Here is a 24,763-nt window from a genome sequence, read left to right as displayed (position 1 = left end):
TTTTTTAAGAATGTGAGTGGGTCCTGAGACCAAAAAGTTTGAGAACCATTGTTGTAAACCATACTTGTGACTTTCAAGTGGGTAATTGAGGCCATGATAGGTGATGTGACTCATCCACGGAGCGGCAACTGTGACTAAATCATATCTCTGCAAACCACTGTTCTGCTGTTTTCACTGCTGGCATATTTGTTTTCCCATACTAGTCACTACATGACTACCTGCGTGTGAATAAGCTATCAGAAACTCCTGTGAGAAAGCAGATGGGAATAGGTTCTGATGGAAGTCGGCCGAGACAGGGTTTTCTCAGAGCCTGGGAATGGGAAGCTGGGTGGGAGGCCAAATAGCCTCTTTCAGACACTCGGTGCCTCCATGTGGAGAGATGTGTGCCGAGGGGAGCGAGGAGGGTACAAGTGGGGAAGAACATTACCTCTTTCGTACTTTATGCTTCTTGTTCTTAAATACATTGAGCTTTTTCTTTACCCCTTGACTTTTCCTCCAGGGAGTTTGCCCGTTGGAAGGTAAACAACTTGGCTCTGGAGAGGAGGGACTTCTTCAGTTTGCCATTGCCGCTTGCCCCAGAATTTATCCGGAACATCCGCCTCCTCGGAAGGAGACCCAACCTACAACAGGTTACTGAAAACCTGATCAAAAAGTACGGCACTCATTTCTTGCTTTCTGCCACCCTTGGAGGTAAGCAACATCATGACCGCACACTAAGTGGCAGTCAGATCACTGAAAATAGCTTTAAGACCCAAGGGGCATAGCTTGACTCTTCCTCGTTCTTTGTTCTTCCTTGCCTGTTATTGGCTGAGAAATATTTTTCTTTCTGGTGCCTTTGAGAACAGTATAACCTCTTGACATCCAGCTTCAGCCCAGAACATTACTATTTGCTTATAAGCATCCTCCTGAGGAGGGGGTGTGGGGTAAGGAGGTTGGGGGACTGACAGGCTCCTACTAAGCACTTGCCAGCAGGGGGCGCTCCCAGTTTTCTTTTGACAGAGCTTTCTCACCCAGAGGCTTCTCCATATCCTAAGATTTGCTGTGGCTATAGTTGTCAGACCCATGGGCAAGAAAGCAAATGTCCCCTGGGTCCCTGACCCCTGCTTACCTCTCTAAAGACTGGTAACTGCCCAAACCAATTCTAGTGATTCTGGGCTGGATAGGGACAAGGTTGGGAGTGGGGATGGTGTACCTGTGGCCAAATCAAAAGCTCTGAAGATTCAGGGTTCTCTCTGCCCTGGGAAGAAGAAAGCAAGATTTATTATAACATTTAGCTCGCTATCTGATGGGCAAAAAGGATCTCTCTGAGGGTTCGGGGCAGCTGCCAGCATGTGGTCGGTGCTGAGTGTTTGATGGGGAAGAGGGCGGGTGAGCTTCAAGGCTTTTGCCCTTTCTGAGGGAGCAGAAATATCCAGGGTGACTTCTCATAAACAACTTGAGAGAGAAAATTTTATCTCCCCCATAGAGGTATCGCCTGAGACTGAGATCAATAAAGGATGTTAAATGGGTAGGCTGGAGGGGAGGGGATGAGCTATGGGGCAGTTAAAGAATGAAGGAAAAGGAGGAAGGCCTCTCAGGCAGGGACGCCTGGCACCCTGTGCCCTGTCTAATGAGATTGTTCTAAAGATGGTGACGGGGAAAGAGGGCATCTGCAGGGCCAGACTCGTGAGCTCTGACTGTTCTGGCCCCAGGTTTCATGTTCTCATTGGTAGGGGATTCAGAAGGCCTCACCAGTGGACCCATGTCATTTGCTTTAGGGGAAGAGTCCCTAACCATTTTTGTGGACAAGCGGAAACTGAGCCGCAAGACAGAGACAGCAGGAAGTGCCCCTGCCATTGGGGGCGGTGGGAACAGCTCTGCCGTGTCCCTGGAGACCCTACACCAACTGGCAGCCTCCTACTTCATCGACAGAGAGAGCACACTGAGGCGGCTGCACCATATCCAGATAGCCACAGGGGCCATCAAGGTAACCACCTGCGATGTACTGGGAGAGGGGGGGCAGACAGGCAGAGAGAAACCAAGAGGGAGCCTAGAGTCTTAGCCTGCTCCAAGCCAGTTAGGCCTGACTGATGGACATGGGAAAGCAGCTTTCTGAGATTAGGCACAACCGTCCCTATGACCCAGGTCTTCACTTGCACAGCAAATAGTCATGTAGCTTCTACTGTGAGGCAGTCTCCAGCCAACAGACTTGGTAGAAAGGTAGACAGGGTCCTTATTTGGCAGATGTTATGTTCTAGTGAGGGATGAGGTCAAAGCAAAGTCATTTTAGATAAAAATGGAAAGAAAAGACAAAGTCATAAGGTAGATTTCCTGGGGTGAGGGAAAGGAACAGCTAATATTAGCCAGATTGGTCTGGGGAGGGAACTTTGGGTTTAAACGTTGAGGCTGACATCTGAATGATCTGAGGGAAGAGTATTCAGACAGCAAGCACAGGAAGTGCTAGGGCCCTGAGACAGCAACCGGCTTGGTGCCTTGGAATACAGAGAAGACTGTTGTGATGACAGTAAGGTGAATAAGATGACACTGGTAGAAGATGAGGTTCAGAAGTAGACTGGACCCAGATCACATGGCCATGATGAGGATTTTAATATGTCAAAGTGTAATGGAAAACACCCAGAGAGTTTTAAGCAGAGGGGTGATATCCCATGCATGTTGGAAAATGATCAAAAGTTACCACAACATTAATTATCATAACCTTCATCCTGTCTTCTCTACTTATATCTAGTAGAATTCTAGGAAACTTCATACTGAAATAGGGAAGAGAAGGGCAATGACAATACTTGAGAATGCTGGATTATTTTTATTCTAAATATAAAGTTAAGGTGGCGAGTAGTGGTCAGTCTTATCACACCCCAAATTTAGAAAGTTTTGGTCATTTATTTATTGGTTCAGTAGATATTTATCGAACTCCTATTATGTGCCAGGTACTGCTCTGGGTACTGAGAATCCCAGAGTGAATCACACATATAAAGTCCCTGCCCTCATGAAGCTTAAATTCTAGTGGTGGAGACATAATGAATTAAATATATAATGTCAGGTGGGATGAATGGTATGAAGAAATAGGATAGAGAGGGCAACAGGATAGAGAGGGATGGGAACACCACACTTTAGGGAAGACCTGTGTGAAAAAATGTCATTTAATCAGAGATGTGAATGAAGGGAGGGAGGGAGGGAGCCACATGGGTATCTTGAGTGAGAGCACGTGCAATTGCCCTGAAGTGGCAGTGAGCATGTTACAATCTAGAAACACTGCGTAATATAGCTGGGGTGCAGTCAGAAGAAGGCCATAGAGAAAATTTTATTCCCCCCCTAACCCCCCCCCCACTGGTGGTAGATTGCCTGATACAGAGATCAATAAAGGATGTTAAAATCATGAGGGCATTACTGATCAGGGAAGAGAGGAGAAAGGGATCCTGGAGACTGATGCAATGACTATTGCAGTGGTCAGGGGAAGAAATAATGGGTTCTTGCTCAGACAAAGCTGGGTCTGTAGAGGTAGGTAGTGAGAAGTTGGCAGATGCAGGATATATTTTGATGGTAGAGCCTACAGGCTTAGCTAATAAATTAGAAGAAAGGAATCAAGATTAATTGCAAGATTTTTGGCATGAGCAGTGAGATGAACAGTGATTGCGTTTACTGAGAAGGACAACACTGGGGGAGGTGCCATTCTGAAAGAAGCAAATCAAGAGCTTGGTTTTAGACACAGTGAACTTGACATCCAAGTAGAGGTATTAACAGGCAGTTGAATATAAACACCAGGATTCAGAGAGAAAGATCAGGATTGAAGATGTAAATTTGGCATACAAACATATACACACGTGTTGTTGGTATTTAGTATCAGGGGAAAGGATGAGGTGAGATCACTTGAGGAGTGGATGTAGCTGGTAGAGCAGTCCTAAGGCTGAGTTGTGCAGCACATCAATATTCAGGAATGGGGAAGAGGAGAGGATCCAACAGAGAAGGCTGATACCAGGCAGAAAGGTATGAAGAGAACCAAAGTCCTATCACAAGACCATGTGAAGCAAGTGTTTCATAGAAGAAGGAGCAGGCAGCTGTGTTAGATGCTGTTGAACAGAGAATGGACCTTCAACCTGGCAACATGGATGTAACTAGCAACCTAGATAAGAGTGGTTTTGGAGTCATGACAGGGACAAAAGACTGAGTGCAGAAGGTTCAAGAGAGAAAACAAAGTGAGGAATCGATGGAGTAGAGACAATTCTTTAAGAGTTTTGCTGTAAAGGCAAACTGAAAAAAATGGGTGATCACTGGAGAGTGTCGTAAGGTCAAGAGAGGTGGAATTTTTGTTTTTGAGACGGGAGATAGTCAAGAATCTTGGCATGTTGATTGAAATGATTCAGGAGAGAGGGAGAAAATGATGCAGGAGTGATGGGAGACAGTTGCAAAAACAATTGGGCAGGTGGGAGGAGTGGCTCTTACATAGGAGCATAAATATCTCATCCTTTGTAGTAGGAGGCATTCAAGTGCACAGGACACATGCAGTAGGATGAAGACGTGGTGGTGGTGGGGGGGGGGTGCAGATGTCCTGACTGATCCTATTTCCTCGATTCCACAAGAAGCAGGGTTCTTGGCTAAAAGGAAGAAGAAGGAATTACTGAGAAAAGAAGGTAGTAGATAGTTTCCTAAGAGTAGGAGTTAGGTATTTTAATGGACTAGATAAGTGTCGTGGGTTGTCAGGCAGCACTGAGTGCCCCATTTGTGACCTATAGGCATAATTATAACATGGGACCAACCAGCATAGCTGCGAGTTTTATCAGCTACATTTGGTACTTCAAGTACAGGCAGGCATGGAGTAGGTGGAGAGTTGGATTGAACAGAAATGTGTGTGTGTGTGTGTGTGTGTGTGTGTGTGTACAAGATAAAAAGCAGGGGAGTTGAGAGTATACATAAAGCTGTGATTATAGTGATGGACCAAGGGATTTGAGATCATTAGGATGTGAAAAGTTGGTTAGGTCAAAAGATTGGAAGTTGAAGTACATTTGAGACTGGAGAGAGTGCAATTAGTGAAACATATCAGGCTCTGGACTTGGCCATGAGTGTGGGTGGCTAAGGTGGGGCTGGAGGACAAGACGAATGGAGAGGGGAGAAGGCTAGGGGCCGGGGAGGCCAGGGTATTCAAAGGGTTTTCTACATGGCTGCTGAGGTCAACAGGAGAGATGCAGACCTTGTGGTGATAACAGAGACAGTGGAAAGCAAGCTTAATGCTGGAAATTCTCAACGAGTGAAGGGGACTAACAAGAAAAATAGACAGTTGGAGAAGAATTGGTCTTCTCTGGAAATGAAAGGTGCAACAACTCAAAGGTCCCATTAATGTTCCTACCTATCCTTTGACCTGACCAACTTTTCATTTTCTACCCTGCTTCATGGCCTTCTTTGTCTCACTGCCTTAGACTTCATGGTCTTCCACTGTAATCGCTGCACTGGATAGGTCTTTAACTTGCCCCTCACTGCCTCCTCATGGCCATGCTCTCCCCTGAATTCAGGACCTCATCAACTCTTGCCCAGTTTTCTTCCATTATCTTTTCAACTAGTCTTTCCATCTCCATTCTCAGCTCTTCTCCCTTATTCACCCTCTCTGTTGCATGCATGAGTGCAAAGCATCACCCTATTTAAAGCACTGTGCCCCAGCCACGGTGGCAGTGTGACAATGGAAAGAACATAAGATCGAGCCCAGGAGTCTTTGCTGTGCCACTGCTCCTGGCAGGCTGTGAACAGGTACCTAACTACTCTGAATCTCAGGTTTCTCATCCTTAAAACTGTCCAATAATTAATATATTTTTCACCTTGAAGGATTTTGGTGAGGATCAAATAAAAATATTAGAGAGAATGCATGAGCCACAGCACAAATGGAGTTTGAGAAAGAATAATTCCTCATCTTAACAAAGCTGGAAAGCCATTGAAGATTACCCCTAGTGTTCTTTTGTCTCTTCTCAACGTGTTTTCCCCATCAACACTTCACTTACAATTTCTATCATGTAGGCCCGTCCTGTTAGTCTTTAAAAAAAAAAAAAGTTTATTATTTTGAGAGAGAGAAGGGGGCAGGGAGAATGAGTGGGGGGTGGGCAGAGAAAAAGAAGAGAAGAGAGAGAATTCCAAGCAGGCTCCACACTGTCAGTGCAGAGCCAGATGTGGGGCTTGACCCCACAAACTGTGAGATCACAGTTCAAAATCAAGAGTCAGACTCTTGACCAACTGAGCCACCCAGGCACCCCACTATAAGTCTTTATTCAAAGCACCTGTTTGCTTTGCTTGTCTGTTTACCTAAGTGTCTCTCCCTCACCCTTCTTTGCTCAAGTCAAAAAGGCTACTCTTTTGGGAAGCCTTTCCTGACTCCCAAGGTAGTTAAATGCTCCCCTCTGGTGTATCAAGCACATGCCTTTTTTAGAGGGCTAATCATTTGAACTATATTTGCTAGCTAACATAAGGTCCTTAGGGGAGGGACTGGTTCTTATACATCTTTGGTTCCCAGTAAAAGTACAGAGCCTATTCTATTATGGGTGATGAGTAAAGGTTTGTTGACTGACTGAGTCACTGACCCTGTTTTACACATAGGTTAGGCTCTTTTCAGTGTGTGTACAAGGGCATATAAACATGTTTAGTTGAAAGAAACAAAGCTACTCCAGGTCACTTGAGCATAAAGATGGTTTATAAAGAGGACTATGGCAAAGAATATCACAGATCTCCAAGGATAAGATACTAAATGTATTCCAGGCACATGGGTCTTACAAAAGGGCAATAAGACTCCTAGGTTACCCCATTTCTTGTTGGAATACAGGTCATCTATTTTTTTCCATCTTCTTCACCTTCTAGCTTCTCTTCCAAGTTGTTTCCTTTATTTTTTTTCTAGACCTTTCTGTACACCAATGACATCAGCTTATATTTAGCTCTGCCTTGTTCTGGAGCTGACTGTGGCCCAGACTGAACACTATCTTTCTGTTTTCTCTCTCAGCTGGTGCCATTGGGGCAGGGGCCACTCTTGTTCATTGCTGTATTCTCAGTTTCTGGCACTTAGCAATGCTTGATAATTATTTATTCTGAATTTTAAGGGTGTTCACCATCACCCTTTAAATTTTTTCTCTCAGTACCACAGTTCTAACTTCTCTGGAGGAAATTTTTGTTCAGGGTCCACTTTAAGCCAATATAGAGTCCAATACATAGTCTCAAATATGGCTTCCTGGACTCATCTCTTTGGCAAAGTCTGCAGGTGGTAAAGTGAGAGACAGGAAGCTAGTCAATGCACTTTCCAGAACTAGAGCCACTGCCCATCTCCCCAGAAGTGGGGCCGCCATACTTGGAAGGCTCTTTTTGGAACATGAGATAATTCATCTTCCACTGAGCGGATTAACCTGGAGTTTCTGTTGAGGAGTTCAATGTGCTCTTTCCATGGGATGCAATTCAGAGACATGGGAAAACAGGATTTTCTCCTCCCTCCACTCCTCCACGTCCTCATCCTCATGTAGCTTAGTGGGCTCTAGAGAACCATGTGACCTGTCCAGGAACACACTGCTAGACTAAGGAGCACTGGGAGGTCTTGGCACCTTATCCTACCACATGCTCACCTGATAGGGTGAACTGCTCATTTTATCCTACTGTGAAGTGTTCCTCCAGAGACCATTTCTTTGCTCGATCATGCTTTTACAGATCCACACAGCAAGGGCCAGTAGGCTAGACGCATCCCACAGCGCGTCCCTGCTAGCTGACGCTCCTTTGTTGGGGCTGCAGCCCCTATCACCCACTTCCCTCTACTGAACATGCCTTTGCAGCAGTAGAGCTGGCTTCCAGCACTGTCGTTACTCTGCAACAAGGTGGGTGGCATGGGGTTCTGCTCACCTGCTCAGCCTTGGTGAAGGGAAAATCCTGCAACCTGTCTGCCTATTCTTATGTCTCTACTTTTTCCCCCTTGTTAGCCACCTCTTTTCACTAACATGGAGAGAGAAGCATCTTGTTCCCTTTGGTTTATCTGACATGTTCCTCTGAGACCCCACTGAACATCTCACTCTGCTGTAAGGTTTACCCTCATCACTGCATACCTCCAGTGTAGGATTTGTCACATTACGTTCCAGCTGTGCGCATCCCCACGGCCACCTTCCCACACCCACAGGGATGGCAGGAGGGTTTGGAGCAGTAGGGCCTCTGTAGTTTGCACACCCTTCCTTCACAGTGGTGGGCATGTGGTGAGGCACTCAATAAAATGCTAGGTAGGTGAAGGTGGGCTGCCCGGTTTAGTGGGAAACAACCTTGCTCAAGGGAGAAGGCATGGGATCAAGTTTCAGTCTTGGTGCTCACCATTTCTCTGACCTTGTGAAGTCAATGAACCCCAAGACATGAGATTACCAGCTATTTGGCTAACATGTACCCAGGGCTTACCTTCAGCTGACAGGGCTACACCAGCTATTAGAATATTAAACCACTTCCATGCCAGCAGGTAAATAGTCTTCATGCAATCACCTGGATGCCATTGTAACCGCCCCATCCCTCCCTTGGAGGCCCCAGATCTCCCCTTGATGGAAACCAAATGGTGAATGGACCTCGGCAGGTCTCCAGAATGCTGCTAGTGCCGCTGCTGGCACCTCTTCTGATCAGTCCTCACACTCCTGTCTTACCCGCTGATTAATACTGTGAATCCCACCCCTGTCTCTGCCATGTGGTAGGGATGACACCCAATGACACAGTTCACATGGAAACCCTTCGCAAACTGTAAAGGGCCGAACATATACACCGCACCTCCTGTCCGTGATGCCTGGGAAGGGATCAGAGCCGTTAAGCAGAGAAGCCTGTTCTCATTTTCAGCTTGCCCTCTACTTAATCGAAGTCTGGGGAAGGACTTGGTTTGATATGTTCCAGAGCTTACTGAAAAGAGCCCACACAAAAGTTCAGGTGGGTCCCAGGATGGCAAAAAGGAGTGGTTTTCACAAAGCATCCTTAACAAGACTTGTCTGAATTCCTCAGTGCCCAGCCTGGGATTCAATCTGCAGCTCTTTTAAGCACACACACCATCAGCTGTGCTCACCCTGCCCCGCCCTATTGCTCACAATTAGAAGCCCATTTCTGTCCCTCTTAGCTTTGTAGGTGTGCCCCTAGGTAAGACAAGAGCAGCAGGGAGGCAATGGGCGGTGTGGGGGAGAGCAGGCTCACTGGAATGAGTGTTCACACGATCTAGTATTTATGGAAAATTGGATGTGCTAATGAACCTGAGATCCATCAGGGCTTTCTGAAGGCAGGACAGTCTCTGTCAACAGACCAATTAGCACACAATTATTTTCCCTTTTTGAAAGCTTATCTGAGGTGCTCTTTGAATGTGTGCGCCTGAGTGAACTGCACTTTCCATTACCTCTTTGGGCCTTTTTTTGTAATCTGCCAAAGCTGTCTGCCTCTGCTAGAGAAAGCACAGGGTTCTCTGGACTAACCCTCCAGAGACTCTGGTACTTCCATCACTCGGGGGAAGGGGCCTTCCGGCAATCCTGCTTATCAAGTCGGTGCCCAGGCCTTATCTGTAAGAGGACCCTCTCCAGTTCCCTTTCTCCTTCCCATCTCCTTGTATCTTTAAGGATGACAGAGGTGATTCAAGGCAGAATAGCAGTGGACAGAGCAATGGCATTGGGACCTGATGCAATCTGAGCACCTTCCTACTCTTGGAGATCTGGCTTGCCCCCTTCCCTCTAAGGAAATGAGCGTGCGGCTCACAGTCTGTCTCTTCTTCATGCCAGTCCTCATGCCGCAATTAACAAAGGGAAGCCACCCACATCCTTTCAAGGGCTTATCTATTTGATTGTCCTCTTGTGGAACTGACCTTTGGGATTAGCCAAGTAAAGGTCAGAAAACCGCACCAGAGCCAGGCCCAGAATACCACACAATATGGCGGTGGTGGTGGGGGAGCAGACGGACTGGTGCTACGCGGGTAGGGACCGTGGTGAGGTAAAGGAGAAGACAGTGGCTGTTCTCTGTTATTCATCCTTCTTCAGGGGTCATCCTACTCCTACATAAGGCATGTAGCTCCCTCCCTCCCTGAACTTGATGCTGGTGAGCAACCAACTCGGGGATGGGTGGATGGAAAAGCCAGTGCAAAACTCAGTGGCGGTGTGGCCAGATTAGCTGGAGGAGGGGACAAGCAAGTATCCTAAAGACCACAACCACCCGCCATCCCACCCTGCCACTCAGTCCCCCACATTCCAGAAGGCCTGGGCTAGTCCTCAGACACGGCTCCTCTTACAGGGATGTTTATACCACAGAGATAAAGATGACTTCGCCTGGAAAGACACCTGGCTCTGCCTCCCCGCTGCAGTGGGACAGCTAGCCAATCACCCGCTCACTCTGCACAGAGATGGTTTTCAGCACCTGGTGCCCACCTGTGGGATCAGAGAAACATGTTCTACTTGTCTGGAAACTCCTTATGGCAGTGACTGTGTCTGACTCACTCAGTGTGAGTTCTGGATGCTCCTTGCATACTTGTTAAATGAATAAATGAATGAATGAAAAAGTGTATGAACGAGTTGAATGAATCCTCGCCCAGCAGGTAACTAGCTGTGTGACCTTGAATAAATCACTTAACTCATCAGGCCAAGGTCTCCCCATCTGTAATATCAGGATACTATGCTTTCAAGTCTAAGGCAGATCCCTAAGCTATTTTGGATGAACTGCTTTGTTTACACTTGTTTTTAGAAGTGATGTCATCCAAAGGGGCTTAACTCACTCTATTTTCTGCAGTTCTCTAATGTGCCCTCACAGGGGACAGGAGGACACTGACTGGAGTCCTAGGATTCAAACAATAAGATCCTGTGTCAGCTGCTATGGCTCTGTGGCCTGGCACACTGTAACTCTTGGAACCTGGGTCTGCTTCCTTGGAGAGTGAGAGCAGTGAGACTTCTGGGAGTTTGTGTGAGGGTTAAGGGGATGGTCCTGGAGGATGAACTTGGCAACTGTAGAGAGGCTGTTGCTGCCCCTGTCATGACCTTGGCCCCATTCTTTACTCAGGCTGGATTCTGCTGCTCCGTGCATCATGTGTAAGGCTACCCCTTCTTCTTTGTCTGCAGTTACCCCCCTTTTCTCCTCATTCTCTCTGCCTTCCTTCCCCTCCATCCCCGTTCATTTTTCATGGCTCACCTCTTCCATGAAGCCTTCTCAGACTACTTTATCTTGCAAGGCTCTCTCCCTATTGTACTTCTAGTCAGTATCAAACCATCTCTCATGGAATTACTCTGTTCCATGAGTATTTTTGAAAACTAAATATACTAAGTTCTCTTTAAAAAATGTCATTTACACTTTGCTCTTCACCTGGTGACTTCACCCTGGTAACTTGTAGGGCACTAGACACGTATACTATGCACTTTGGAGCCTATGTGTTGTGGCCCATGGTAACCCTTCTCCTTTCTCTCCGTGTGCTTTCCTTCCCTTTCCCTTTGCACTTATCTTTATTATTTTATTTTATATTAATTCCAGTATAGCTAACATACAGTATCATGTTAGTTCCAGGTGTACAATAGTGATTCAACAAGACTTCTACTTACCTTTAAGGACCAGCTCAGTTGAGTCTCCTCTGCTCCTTCTTCCCTTGTGTTCCCTTTGCTCAGAGGGAAGGGAACTTTTTCCTCAGCACCCACTGACACGTGGCTTCAGCTCCCCTTGGATTCATCTCTGCCAGTTGCATGTGCACCTGCCTTCCTCACAGGTTGTTTCCTGGAGGACATGGCATATAACTCGTGCATCTCTGTGCTCATCCCTCCACCACCCCCCCAAAGCCTGGAACATACTACACATTCTCTAACGTATTAAGTATCCACGGTCTGCCAGGCACGGTGTGAATCGCTGTTGGCAACATGGTGAACAAAATAAATACAGGCTTACTGCTGTGGAGCCTCTGGTGTGTGGAGGACCCAGACGCTCACCCCACGTTCTCAGAAAAGGATGGAAAACTGCAACTCGTGTGCCTGCTGCAGGGCAGAGGTGTTTGGAGTCGGGGCAGGTCAGCGGTACCAGGGCCGACTCCTTGCACAACTCCAGGAAAGGCGTTCTGTGAATGCTTGATGAATTGTATGGAATTGAACAGTGGCTGCTCAATAAATACTCGTTGATTGGTTGATTGATTGTTGGCAAAGCTTTCGGGGATCCTGAGAAGAAAGGGCCGCAGGTCCCCATCATTCTTATTATGGAATTATTTCAGTACATTTAAAGCTACCCATTTTTCATCTTATACTTTAAAAACATCAGGGAAGAACTGATAGGCCAACTTTATAATATTTTAAAATGATTCTGTGGTGTTTTGGAATATTACATGGCTATAAGAGTTTATGTATATTTAATACACTTATTAAAATATGCAGTAAGCCCATGGCTGATTTTCTCTAAGGACGTCTCAGTGCCGAGGTGGGACTTAAATGTTTAATACTAATAATAATACTCATAACTCATATTTCTCTAGTGCTTTTCATCTTTGGGATCTCTAAAGCCTGTGAGCACCACGTTGAGTGGATGCAGCTGGGCTCGCCAGCCGGCTGGTGGTGTCCACATCTGGCCTCCTGTCTCCCTCTGGGGGAGGGAGAGGGAGGACTCAAGCTAGAGGTCCAGCTTCCTCAGCCTACGTTGAATTTTCTCTTCCCAGATGCAAATTCCCTTCGGCCCCCTCTGAAAGCCTCCCACTGTGTACACCTGCCACTGATACTCACTGCATTAGAACAAGGAAGAAATGTGGCTTTCTGCTCCCGGGGTAGGGAAACCCATGCCGTTCTCTGGCTGGTCATAGACAGGACACAGAGCCTGAGACTGGATGGCTGGAGAGGGAAGCACATAGGGACAGTCTCCACTTGATAGCTAAATCCACCCTGTGCCCTCCTTCTCTAGGTCACAGAGACCAGGACGGGCCCTCTGGGCTGCAGCAACTACGACAATCTGGACTCCGTCAGCTCTGTCCTGGTACAGAGTCCGGAGAACAAAGTGCAGTTACTGGGTAAGCTGTACCGTGATGGGTGTCATGCTTTTCACACTGGGTGAAAAACTCAGACCACTAGGAGGAGAAAAAGCCCTCTGTGCCTCATTTGGCTAAACCCTTTTGTTTGTTTATTTTTGAGACAGAGAGACAGGTGCAGAGTGCAAGCAGGGGAGGAGCAGAGAGAGAGAGGGAGACACAGAATCCAAAGCAGGCTCCAGGCTCTGAGCTGTCTGCACAGAGCCCGAGACGGGGCTTGAACTCATGACTTGAGGTCATGACCTGAGCTGAAGTTGAACACTTAACCGACTGAGCCACCCAGGTGCCCCCCTGGCTAAACCCTTCTTAAGACAAGAGCTACCAGGAGCTCTGGGACTTGTATTTAACAACTTTCCCTCATTCTTTTGAGAAAACTTGTGACATGGTTTACCCTGCACCTGAGGCCATTGTTCACACCACTCAGCATCCAAACCCTCTCCCATTATGGTCCTCCTCAAGACCCAGTCACTGTCCTACAGCAGTAGCACAGACATCCTATCTACCTTGGTCTCTTGGGTGATCTCCTTTGTTGCCCAGAGAACGCTCTGCTTTGTCCCAAGGGCACATTGGGGGAACAGTTAGTCTTCGCAGATGGTTACGGGGCCATCATAGAGCTTTACACACTGTGGGACCACTGGCTACCCTGAGAGTGGTCCCTACTTTCTGTGATGGGCCTGTAATCATCCATGGGGATCAAAACCAGGAGAGCAGTTTGAGTGGAATGGGAGCCTCCCTTGGAGACAGAACTAGCTAAAACCCACGTGCCAACAGGAAGGCAACAGGACAGGTGAGGGGAGGTAAGGGGAGGTGCTTAGCTCCTGCCGTCTGCCCCTCACAAGCACCCTGGGGGCAGGGCTGTGCAAACTGATTCAGACAGAGCTGTTTGGCTGTCGGAAAAGTTCATTTTTCTTGAGGCCTAACTGAATTGGACTCTGTTTAAGATATTATTGTCTTGGTATTATAAAATCAATAGCCCTCACCCAGGATCTACGATTACAAATTCCGGGCAACCTGAGCCAGATGCAACCCATCAGTGCTTTTGGAATCAAGGAATATATAATAAAAAGGAGTAAAAGACTGCTTTATTTAGAGCCCCCTAATGCAATTAGCATCCCTCTTCTCCTGTGTCCCTAGATGGACTGGGCTTGTGTCTGGAAATTAGCGATGAGTGAAGTTCGGAATGTCTGGTGGTTCATTTGGAATAGTTTATGCCATTTAATTTTATAGCCCATCACTCATGCAGACATTGCTCGGGGCACTTATTTTATAGCAATGGGAAATGTTATGGGGAGGAGGAGGGAGGTAGTGGGGGAGGTGAAGAGAAAGGACTTGGATGGGTGTGTGCTGAAAGCAAGTGTATGGACAGGTTGTGTGGGGAGGGCCACTCTGGTGCCATGGTGGGCACTGTATCAAGAGAGGAAAATTTAGGAGCAGTTCAGATAGGTGGGGGATCTCAAACAGGAACAATGGACATCCACTGGCACTGCCGTGCTAAGTTCTGTTCTGAGGTCTACGGAGATGAGGATGCAAACTTTGGTCTCTCTGATTTCCTGCCAAGGACAAGGTCAAGGGTGTAGTGATAAAGAGCTGGCAGATCCATGAGGAAAGGGGAGCTCATCATATCTGGAAGTTCTCAATTCCCTCACTCTCCTGGCACAGTCCCTCTCTCAATGTCCCTACTCAGAGAGCCTCTGCAGATCTGACCTCGAACCTGGCCCAGGCTGCATGCAAAGGCATGCCTGTCCTTCATTCATCCCTTGACATGCTTCCAACAGCCACCATGTGTGGCTTGAAGCCAAACAGGGGCATATTCTGCTCCCGGTAAACTAATATCCACCACAGATGGATAGGGAAACTGAAGCTTGGAGCAATTTGGTGGATTATATCCAAGATCAAAAGAGCTAATTAGAAAAGAGAGCTGAGAGCCATTCCTACCTACCCAGGCTTAACTGAACTTTCAAATCTCCATAAGAGTTAAGCATATTGAGGCAGGGCAGCCAGTCCCAGTTATGCAGTATGACCTGATGGTAGCGGGGCAGGGTGTGACACCAAGCCAACTTGACAAGGACTGTAACTTGGGAGGTCACTGTGGTCGTTGGGCTTGGATTCTCAGTGTGGCCAGGGTGTTACCTGTGATCATATCTGGAAAGCACTTGGGGTGGTGCCTGACCACTGCTTACCAACACCACCTGTCCCTGCCTCCTGACCAGAGCAGGCTCCTCGGCCATCAGGGGGTGCGGTGGGACATCCCAGGAGGTCTGCTGCTTACCTCAGCGAGGCCAGAAACAGGATGGCTATGTGAAGCAGAGCAAAAAGCCCACCAAGCCTTGATTCCTCCCCCGTGAGGGCTGTAGCTCTTCTTTCATCTGAAACATCTTCCCGTTTCCACCCTAGAAATGCTGATGTGTAGCCAATAAGGCCATTCATATGATATGCACGCTCTCAATTTGGCTGATGTGAGGGGTTCTCCTAAGCCTTGGGCTTTGATGCTCCTCATCTGCATTTTCAGATCCTCTCCCACCTGTCACGCTGGCAGCGGTAAGCCCCTCACCCAGTCAGCTCCATAGGGTCAGGCCCTAGGGTGACCATTCATGGGCCCAGAATGCCCAAGTCAGCAGAACCCCAGCTGGGGATCCTGCGGCCTCGAGCGTGGGAAACAGGCCCCCCACTGGTTCTGCCCCACAGTTCCCTGACGCGTCCTTTCCCTAGGCCTGCAGGTGCTGCTGCCCGAGTACCTGCGCGAGCGCTTTGTGGCGGCGGCGCTCAGCTATATCACGTGCAGCTCTGAGGGTGAGCTCGTCTGCAAGGAGAATGACTGTTGGTGCAAATGCAGCCCCACCTTCCCAGAATGCAACTGTCCGGATGCTGACATCCAGGCCATGGAGGACAGCCTGCTGCAGATCCAGGACTCTTGGATGACTCACAACCGGCAGTTTGAGGAGTCAGGTGAGCAGTCGGCCGGCCCACGTTTCCTCCCTGTCAATGGGACGTGGCTGTGAGGCGCCGGACTAGAACGTGGGGAGCTCAGCTTGGGTCCCGGCTCATCCGCTGCCTGTGTCCATGGCCCCTAGCGGGGTAATCACCACCTCAAGTCTCAGGTGGTTGTCTTCTTATTGTCTGTGCAAATGGACGTGATCCCTACCACAGGGATGAGTCCTAAGGCGTTAATAAGCTAAGGTGGATATATTTGAGGGCATAGGACTTGCCTGGTCTGTTTGCTACAGATTTGCTACAGATCTCCTGCACAGAGGTACACAAGGAATATTTGCTGGGTAGAATGAAGTACATAGAATAGTTCTAGGAGGCACCCAGCACATGCTAGTTCTGGCTTGTTACAGTATAGCTAATATCAAGGTTATTTGAGATCTAGATTTAGGACTTGGTTCTGAATCCTTGCTCTGGGTTCTGGTTTGAATGTCTGTGTCCCTACCCCCACCCCCACCCCTCAAATTCATATGTTCAAAATATGATGCCCAAGGAGGTGAGGCCTTTGGGAGGTGACTAGGAATTAGTGCTTTTGTAATGGAGGCCCTAGAGAGATCCTTCTCCCCTTCCACCCCGTGAAGACACAGTAAGAGGTGAGCCACAAGCAACCCAGACGGGGTCTTCCCAGAACCTGAGTATGTTCGCATTCTGATCTTGGACGTCCAGCTTCTTGAACTGTGAGAAATAAATTTCTGTTGTTTACAAGCCACGTGGCCCATAGTAATTTCTGAGAGCAGCCCCAAAAGACTGAGACGCTGTGTTGCTGACCAGCTTTGTGACCTTGTGTGAGCCACACTGCTTCAGAGTGCCTCCATTCCTCATCTGTAAAAGAGGGAAAGTGATGATAATAGGTGGATGGAAGGTTCATATGGGTTAATGTACATAAAATTAATGTATAATTATCTCTGCCCGATACACTCATACAATTCAACACTAAATGAGAGATAGTTATGTGGATCGATTTTTCTCGGAAACATCATGTTGGGTAAAACAAAGTAAAAATGGAAAAGGTTATATATTATATATGTATTATGTGAATATAATACTACGATATAATATTATTAAATATAACACATATTTGATACTATTTATATGATGCTTAAAAACATACCAACCGGGTCGCCTGGGTGGCTCAGTCAGTTGAGCGTCTGACTTCAGCTCAAGTCATGATCTCACGGTTCATGGGTTCAAGCCCCACGTCGGGCTCTGTGCTTACAGCTAGCTCGGAGCCTGGAACCTATTTTGGATTCTGTGTCTCCCTCTCTCTTTCTGACCCTCCCCTGCTCATGCTGTCTCTCTCTCAGAAATAAATAAAACATTTAAAAAGACCATAACAACAAATACTTACTATTTTTACAGATAAATATATGCAGAAAACATTAAGAAATAGATAATGATAGGGGCGCCTGGGTGGCTCAGTCAGTTGAGCATCCAACTTCAGCTCAGGTCATGCTCTTACGGTTCGTGGGTTCGAGCCCCATGTCAGGCTCTGTGCTGACAGCTAGCTCAGAGCCTGGAGCCTGCTTCAGATTCTGTATTTCCCTCTCTCTCTGACCCTCCCCTGCTCACGCTGTCTCTCTCTCTCTCTCAGAAATAAATAAAAACATTAAAAAGTTTTTTTAATAAAATAAAAAAATTTTAAAAAGATGATAATGATAAAGAAAACATCTAGGAAAGTGGTTACATCGAGATGGAGATGGAGGGGAAGTTTAGGGTCATAAATTAGATATTTTCTATGCAGAATTTCTCTAAAACAAAACAAAAGACTGAAGTTAATATGGCTAAATCTAGTTGGTGGGCACATGGGAGTTTATCCCATTACTCCCTGTGCTCTTCTGTGAGCTTAAATGTTTATTAACAACATGCTAGTCGTTAATGTCATCACTAGGTATGATTCTCCAACCACTGGGAAGGGGAAGAGAGGTATGAAGAACCTGGTGCTAAAGAATGAGCTGAGGCCCCAGGCACTGACATTTCAAGTCCTAGTCAAAGGTAGTTAGTTGCTAAGGAGAACATTCCAGTCCCCCCAACACCAGCTGCACATGAGTTGTGATGGTGGGATGTGTTCAGTGATGCTTAATATGGCGCATGACACCAGGCACTTGCCACTGTGAGTACTGCTTGGCGAGTACATGAGGGCTGTGTGGACCCCATCAGGGGACAGTGGCTGCGGGTCCCAAGTAAAAGCAGATCTGATCATGAATTCAGCCCACATGTTGTGCTGAGGAAGCTCTGGGAAGAGCTCAGATGTGCAGTAGGCAACATGGACCGGAAAGCCTCTTGGTTCTGGATTAGCTACAGGAAAGAACGGGTATCTGGCCCAGAGTTGAAGCTTGAGAGAGACAAAGGGTATTCCAGAGTCAGAGAGAAGGATGTGGAGACAGGAGCGGCTGGTCTCAGGGAGTGGAAATTTCCTAAGAAGCTTTCTGAGCTGGGTGCTCATCTCCCTGGGTCCACATGTGCCAGCTGTGACTGCCTTCTGCCTTCCACAGGGTGTTGTGTTACTGAAGAAGACTGGCCTGGGACAGTGTTGTGAAGGACTTATAGGGAGTTATAAAGTGAGAAAGTGGTACATCTCAGTGTCACTGGCAAAAGCGGGACCGCTGCCCTGCTTGGGTCATGACAGAAATCTGCTTTGAAATTCAGAAGCATATTAGGGACAGGAAAGATGGAAAAGAATCCTAAAGCTATATTTTATGGTATGTTAATTATTTTCCAAATAAAGCAGTTTAAAAAGAAATTTGTAAAGGGGCCTGGGGGAATAGATGTGGAGCCACCTTCCTCAGGCAGTGACCCTGAGGCCCAGCTGGGTCTGGGGAGCACCCTCCCGCCCCTCCCAGCATCTGCATGATTTCCTCCCAGCTCAGCTCTGCGTCCTTATCCACAGAGGAATTCCAGGCCCTGCTGAAAAGGCTGCCCGAGGACAGGTTCCTGAACTCTACAGCCATCTCCCAGTTCTGGGCCATGGACACCAGCCTGCAGCACCGCTACCAGCAGCTGGGGGCCAGCCTCAAACTGCTATTCAAGAAGACCCACCGGATTGTCCGCCGGCTCTTCAACCTCTGTAAGCGCTGCCACCGGCAGCCTCGCTTCCGCCTGCCCAAGGAGAGGTGAGCACCTTCCCCTGAAGCTACTGAGGCCTGAGGGCGGCGGTGGGGAGGCCCATATGAGGCCTTTTATATTCTCTGCTCTCTTCACCTACTTGTGACTCGTGTCTGACATCAGAGAGAGCAAACAGAGGCTAATTTTACCTCTTATAAATTATAGTATATTCAAATGTTATTCTAATCATGCTCTAATTCTCACTCATTTCTATTTTAAGAAGTTCTTTTAGGAAACAAAGGGGTGGAGTAGAAGCTCACACACCAATTATATATGGTGAGAATATACACACATTGGATTGCTTCAAACAAGTGACTGGTTCTGAGTCACAAAAGGAAAGGAAGCTGAGCCCCTCCCTGACCCCCCGCCCTCAGGAGCAGAAGAGGGCTGTACCATCATAGGCACTCACTCTACCATCATAGGCACTCACTCCTCCATCCACTTGCACACTCATTTATCCAACAAGTACACACTGCGTAGCCTAATGTTAAGCAGTGGGTGTGTGTGTGGGGGGGTATTTGTTCATTGGGAAGATATAATATACAGAAACATAAAAACTATAAAATGATAACTGTGTGACAGCCACTTAAGTTCACATTCGTGGAACATAAATCAGAGGCATGGTCTAGTAAAAGCGAAAGCCAGAGAGAGAAGCTACCTTGGAGAAGGAAGTTTCGGCCAGATTGTGTGGCAGGAGATGGAAATGGTGCGTTGAGATGGACCCCTACAGGGCACGGAAGCGGCCTTGCAATCCAGAGGTTGCTCTCATGCAGGCACCTGTAAGAAGGGAAGCATGAGTGGAGAGCTCAGACCAGCAAAGGCTTTTGAGATGGGTTCTTTTTTTTTTTTCCCCCAAGAAATCACTATTAAATGCTTACCAAGCACCAGGAATAGTCCTGGTTTCTCAGAACATGTTGGTGAATAACGCAGTATGTCTGCTCTCCTGGCATTTGCGGAGAAGCCATCTGTGAACAGGGGAACAATAATAATTTTCAATCCTGATCCTTGCTGTGGATTATATAAAAACAGGCTGATGTGATAGAGAGCAACCCAGTGGGCTTTCCGAACAGGGTGTCACGTAAGACCTCTCTGAGGAGATAGCGTAGGAGCTGAAATATAAATCTAAAGAGGGAGCCAGCCATAGAAAATTCCTCTTCTGGGTGGAAGAGCGACAGAAGCAGTGGGAACAGGGAGGACAGGGACAGTAAGTGGGAAGGCAATGGGTGGGACGTCGGGAAGTCTGGAGAGCCAGGGAATGGGCGGTCTTATTTAAAAGGCTGAAAACGATGTTCGACGTTTTGGTCCAGAGGGCACGGAAGGTCTTCTGTAGGCTTCTGAATAAGCGAAGGAGGTGGTACTTGGGACAGATGAGCCTGGCTGCTTCCAGTACAAGTCTGATGTCAAGTATTTCTGGTGCTGATCCATCAGACGCTGAGCTCCAGGCCTTACTCGATCATTCCAAAGTGGTGCAGTAGGGTTTCCATCATGCAGAGAACTCGGGGCTTTTATCTTTCTCATTACCTTCCCTGCCTATTAGTCAATCTCCTCCTACCCTCAGGGGAGACGGCAGTGTGTGGCTTCGTAGGACTCTTTATTCATTCTTACCTCCCTTCCCAAGGTCCTTGCCCTACTGGTGGAACCGAATCCAGTCCCTCCTCTACTGTGGAGAAAGCACCTTACCCGGCACCTTCCTGGAGCAGAGCCACAGCTGCACCTGCCCCTACGACCAGTCTTCCTGCCAGGGCCCCATCCCCTGTGCCTTGGGCGAAGGGCCCGCCTGTGCGCACTGTGCTCCCGACAACAGCACGCGCTGTGGGGGCTGTAACGCAGGCTACGTGCTGGCCCAGGGGTTGTGCCGGCCAGAGGTGGCCGAGTCCCTGGAGAACTTTCTGGGGCTGGAGACGGACCTGCAGGACCTGGAGCTGAAGTACCTGCTGCAGAAGCGGGACAGCCGCATCGAGGTGCATTCCATCTTCATCAGCAACGACATGCGCCTGGGCAGCTGGTTCGACCCTTCGTGGAGGAAACGCATGCTGCTCACGCTGAAGAGTAACAAGTACAAGCCCGGGCTGGTGCACGTGATGCTGGCCTTGTCCCTGCAGATCTGCCTCACCAAGAACAGCACCCTGGAGCCTGTCATGGCCATCTACGTCAACCCGTTTGGGGGCAGCCACTCTGAGAGCTGGTTCATGCCCGTGAACGAGGGCAGCTTCCCCGACTGGGAAAGGACTAACGTGGATGCAGCTGCCCAGTGCCAAAACTGGACTATCACCCTGGGGAACAGGTGGAAGACCTTCTTTGAGACAGTCCATGTTTACCTACGGAGCCGAATCAAGTCCCTGGATGACAGCTCCAATGAGACAATCTACTATGAGCCCCTGGAGATGACTGATCCCTCCAAGAACTTGGGCTACATGAAAATCAACACCTTGCAGGTCTTTGGCTACAGCCTCCCCTTTGACCCAGATGCCATCCGGGACTTAATTCTCCAGTTAGACTACCCGTACACTCAAGGGTCCCAGGACTCTGCCCTCTTGCAGCTCATAGAGCTTAGGGACCGGGTAAACCAGCTCTCTCCCCCCGGCAAAGTCCGGCTTGACCTTTTCTCCTGCTTGCTCCGGCATCGGCTCAAGCTGGCCAACAATGAGGTGGGCAGAATCCAATCCTCCCTGAGGGCTTTCAATTCCAAGCTGCCAAACCCTGTGGAGTATGAGACAGGCAAACTCTGTAGCTAATGGGGGCCCCACTCCAGTGCTGGGCAGGGAGGTGATCCACGAATCCAGGGTGCAACGATCATCCAAGCCCTCACCTTAGTGCCAACAGGGTTCTCCCTTGAGACTTTCTGCACCCAGCCGACAGGACCTCAGGGCTTGGACTGAAGTAGGCAGGAGAGAAACGAACCATCACTGCACATGTGCACACACTCACCACGTGCGTGCCCGTGCATGCACCCACACCCACACACACACACCCTCTCTTGCTCACACAGGGAGGCTACAATGCAGCAGCCTCGAATCTCTCAGTAAAGTCGGTGCTTTCAAATGAATGCAGTTGAAGGAGAGGAGCCAAGGGAGAGATTAAGAAAAAGAACCAGCGAAACCATGAAAAATCAATGCTTAAAAAGTGATTCTGACCATTCAAGAAAGCAAGAGGGGGTGCAGGGGGGAGGAACAGGAGCAGCTCCCCCTCCCCCACCATCGAGTCACTTTTGTATTCTTTTTAACCAGGTTTCTTAAAATGGCGTTTCGTGATCCCCCCCACGTTGGTTCTTAACTTTTTGTAAGCTGCCTCCTCTGTGCCCTCCCAGACCCTGACTGCTTCTCCAGCCGGCTCCCCTGAGACACTCAAGGTGACACCAACAGAGGACCATACGGGCAGGCAGGCTTGCTCTGCTCCCTACTGCCCCCTCCCTCCGGCCCCCTTGCTTCCTCAGCCCCCCTACTTTGTTCCACATTCCCCTCATGGTCCAGCTGGAACTCCTCTTCCAATGCCACCTGTCCTGTCCACGAAAGCAGCTCTGTCAAGTTAGCAAGAGACAATGTATAGGGAAATGTTCTTTTCTAAAAACAAAACAAAAATATTTATTTTGTGATTGTTTTCTTTGTCAATCTGCTCCAGCCACATGAACGTATGAGTAAAAGTTGACCTGGTTTAATATATTTTCTTAAAAGGCCTTTTTTAGGGGAAAACAGAGAGATGAAAGAGAATGAGAAGATTATGGTTTCCTGGGTGGCCTGGATTCTATTTTTAAACATTGCTCTGTGTGATACATGGGGACCCCTGGATGGCAGGGGTTGCTGTGGGGGAGGAGGGTTCATAAGTGTGTGTTTTCACAAGCAGGTGTGCGTCTGGCTTGACTGGGGTGCGTGTGGCAGGGGTTGGTAAGTAAGTGAAGACTGGAGTGAGGCAAAAGTCTCCCCGAGTTACCTGACTACCCTGCCCCCTTTTCCCAGACAGGAGAACTAACACAAGTCCTACAGCAGGACTCCTGACTATCAGAGGGGTGATGAGGAGGTCCCTGCTCACAAGGGGAGCTGCAGCCTTTGCGCTGGCCAGATGCCTGCTGGGCGTGGGTAGGGTGGCCCTCTTTGCTGACACTGCTGTGGGCATCAGGAGGGTTTCCCATACTCTGCATCTTCTAGTCCGTGACTGCCCTTTGAGGAAACGGGGAAGGATGCCAACGTGGCATTGATTTGCTCTGTCCTGTCTGATTACCACTTTCCCAGACTAAAAAGCAGGGTGGATGCACGCTGCACAGAATAAGGCATCGTTCTCCCCAGAGTGCCTCCCCCGGGGGATCTGAGAAGCATTTCACAGCACATCTCTTGGAGAACCACTTCCTGTCTATTCTCCACAGGTTCCAATTTCTTCAGGCGAAAGGCACCACATAAATACTAAGTACTCCATTCCGTACGTGGGCTATAGCTCAGCTGGTACAAAACGAACTGAGAGACAGAAAAGAATGGTCGTGTCTATGCACCCAAGAGCCTTCAACGTTCATTTTTGCATAGAGAAGAATTCAGCATTATATTTAATCACCGCACCCTATTTCAATCCACAAGGACCCCAAATCCTTGGGAGATAAACAGCCCCCAGCTTCTCTCTGCAAAGTTCCCCTGAGGCTTCTAGGGCAGAAATCCAGAGTGATGGGATAATCTAGGGGCTGAACATGGGTACTGGAGATTTCTACTCAGCCACTGCTTGCTTTGAGGAGTTTGTGTCAAGCCACTCGTCTGTAGAAGATGGCACCAGCAGCAGATGTCCTCTTCATCAGTGGTGTACTGATGCGCCAGAGGAGTATGTGTGGGTTGGGAAGGGGCTGCAAGTGGTAGGAAGGCGCTGACACTTCCAGTGACAGGGTTTGAGAGGTGTCGGAGCCTAGAGTCTGATTTCAGCACTAAGTGTGCATGTCTCCACAGTAGGACTTGGTGGGCACCTGCTTTCACCCAGGAGGAAACGGCACACCACATGCAGCAATATTCAGAGCAAGGAGGAAAGCAATTGGGAATGCGCTATGCACAGAGTTAGCAGTGAGCACCTTCAGTAGCATGACGGTAATTGCCCCAGTGAGAACTGAGTCAGTACACTGAGGGCTCATGTCTTGCCTGGGTCAGTCCCATAGCTGAGGGGTGGGAAACCATAGCTAGTCAGTCTCTGAATCAGACCAGACTAGGGAGAACGCATGCCTACACAGTGATTAGAGGGATGTTGTCTCTCCTTATCTTAGGAAGGTTCTGGAAAGATGACGGTGTGACATATTCAGGTTTTAGAAACAGATGCACCCAGTTACAAAGACTTCCACTTCTTGCCTGCTTGAAGGTTTAAACCATGAGGCTGCGTGTATCAACTCCACTTAAAAGTACTATTACACATTGGTAAATATTTAGGAGTGCCCTTCTGAGCCCAGATGCAAGTACCATATTGATAGAAGGCCTAAAAGACATTATTAATTAATCACAGTAGAAGAAGTGTTTATATTTGACCTACTCATCTGTTCTCTGTGATGGATGCTTGACTCCTGTGAGACAGTGATGGGTGTCTGGTGTACCAGAGCTTGCATCAAAGCAACAGACCAAAGATTTTGCTTCTAAAAAGCAGGTGGAAGACAGTGGGGGTGGGGGGTGGTAAAGGACAAGATTCCTTAAGAGATTTTTAAAGGCGTGAAACCACAAACTCAGCACTTTCTAAGAAGTTCTTAGA

At 48.2% G+C, this 24,763-nt stretch overlaps 1 protein-coding gene and 1 long non-coding RNA gene across 2 annotated transcripts; one reads left to right on the top strand and one right to left on the bottom strand.

Annotated features, from left to right (window-relative positions):
* Nucleotides 1-499: 499 nt before the first annotated feature.
* Nucleotides 500-22,722, top strand: BRINP2 (BMP/retinoic acid inducible neural specific 2; the record flags this gene model as incomplete). Its single annotated transcript, XM_039225140.1, has 6 exons — nucleotides 500-690; nucleotides 1,758-1,966; nucleotides 12,853-12,958; nucleotides 15,686-15,922; nucleotides 18,849-19,071; nucleotides 20,682-22,722. Coding segments are annotated over 6 exons (2,083 nt in total), but the record flags the coding sequence as incomplete, so codon positions are not given.
* On the bottom strand, nucleotides 10,235-12,786 carry LOC120226966. The gene is made up of 3 exons (XR_005527133.1): nucleotides 12,678-12,786; nucleotides 11,523-11,691; nucleotides 10,235-10,364 (listed from the first exon to the last, which is right to left on the bottom strand). It is a non-coding gene; the product is annotated as an uncharacterized LOC120226966 (long non-coding RNA).
* Nucleotides 22,723-24,763: the final 2,041 nt, after the last annotated feature.

Source organism: Hyaena hyaena, unplaced genomic scaffold (genome assembly GCF_003009895.1).
Source record: "Hyaena hyaena isolate Hyena2069 unplaced genomic scaffold, ASM300989v1 scaffold_1920, whole genome shotgun sequence".
NCBI lineage: Eukaryota > Metazoa > Chordata > Mammalia > Carnivora > Hyaenidae > Hyaena > Hyaena hyaena.
The sequence above is the reverse complement of the archived record's forward strand: the minus strand, read 5'-3'. Positions and strand labels throughout refer to the sequence as shown.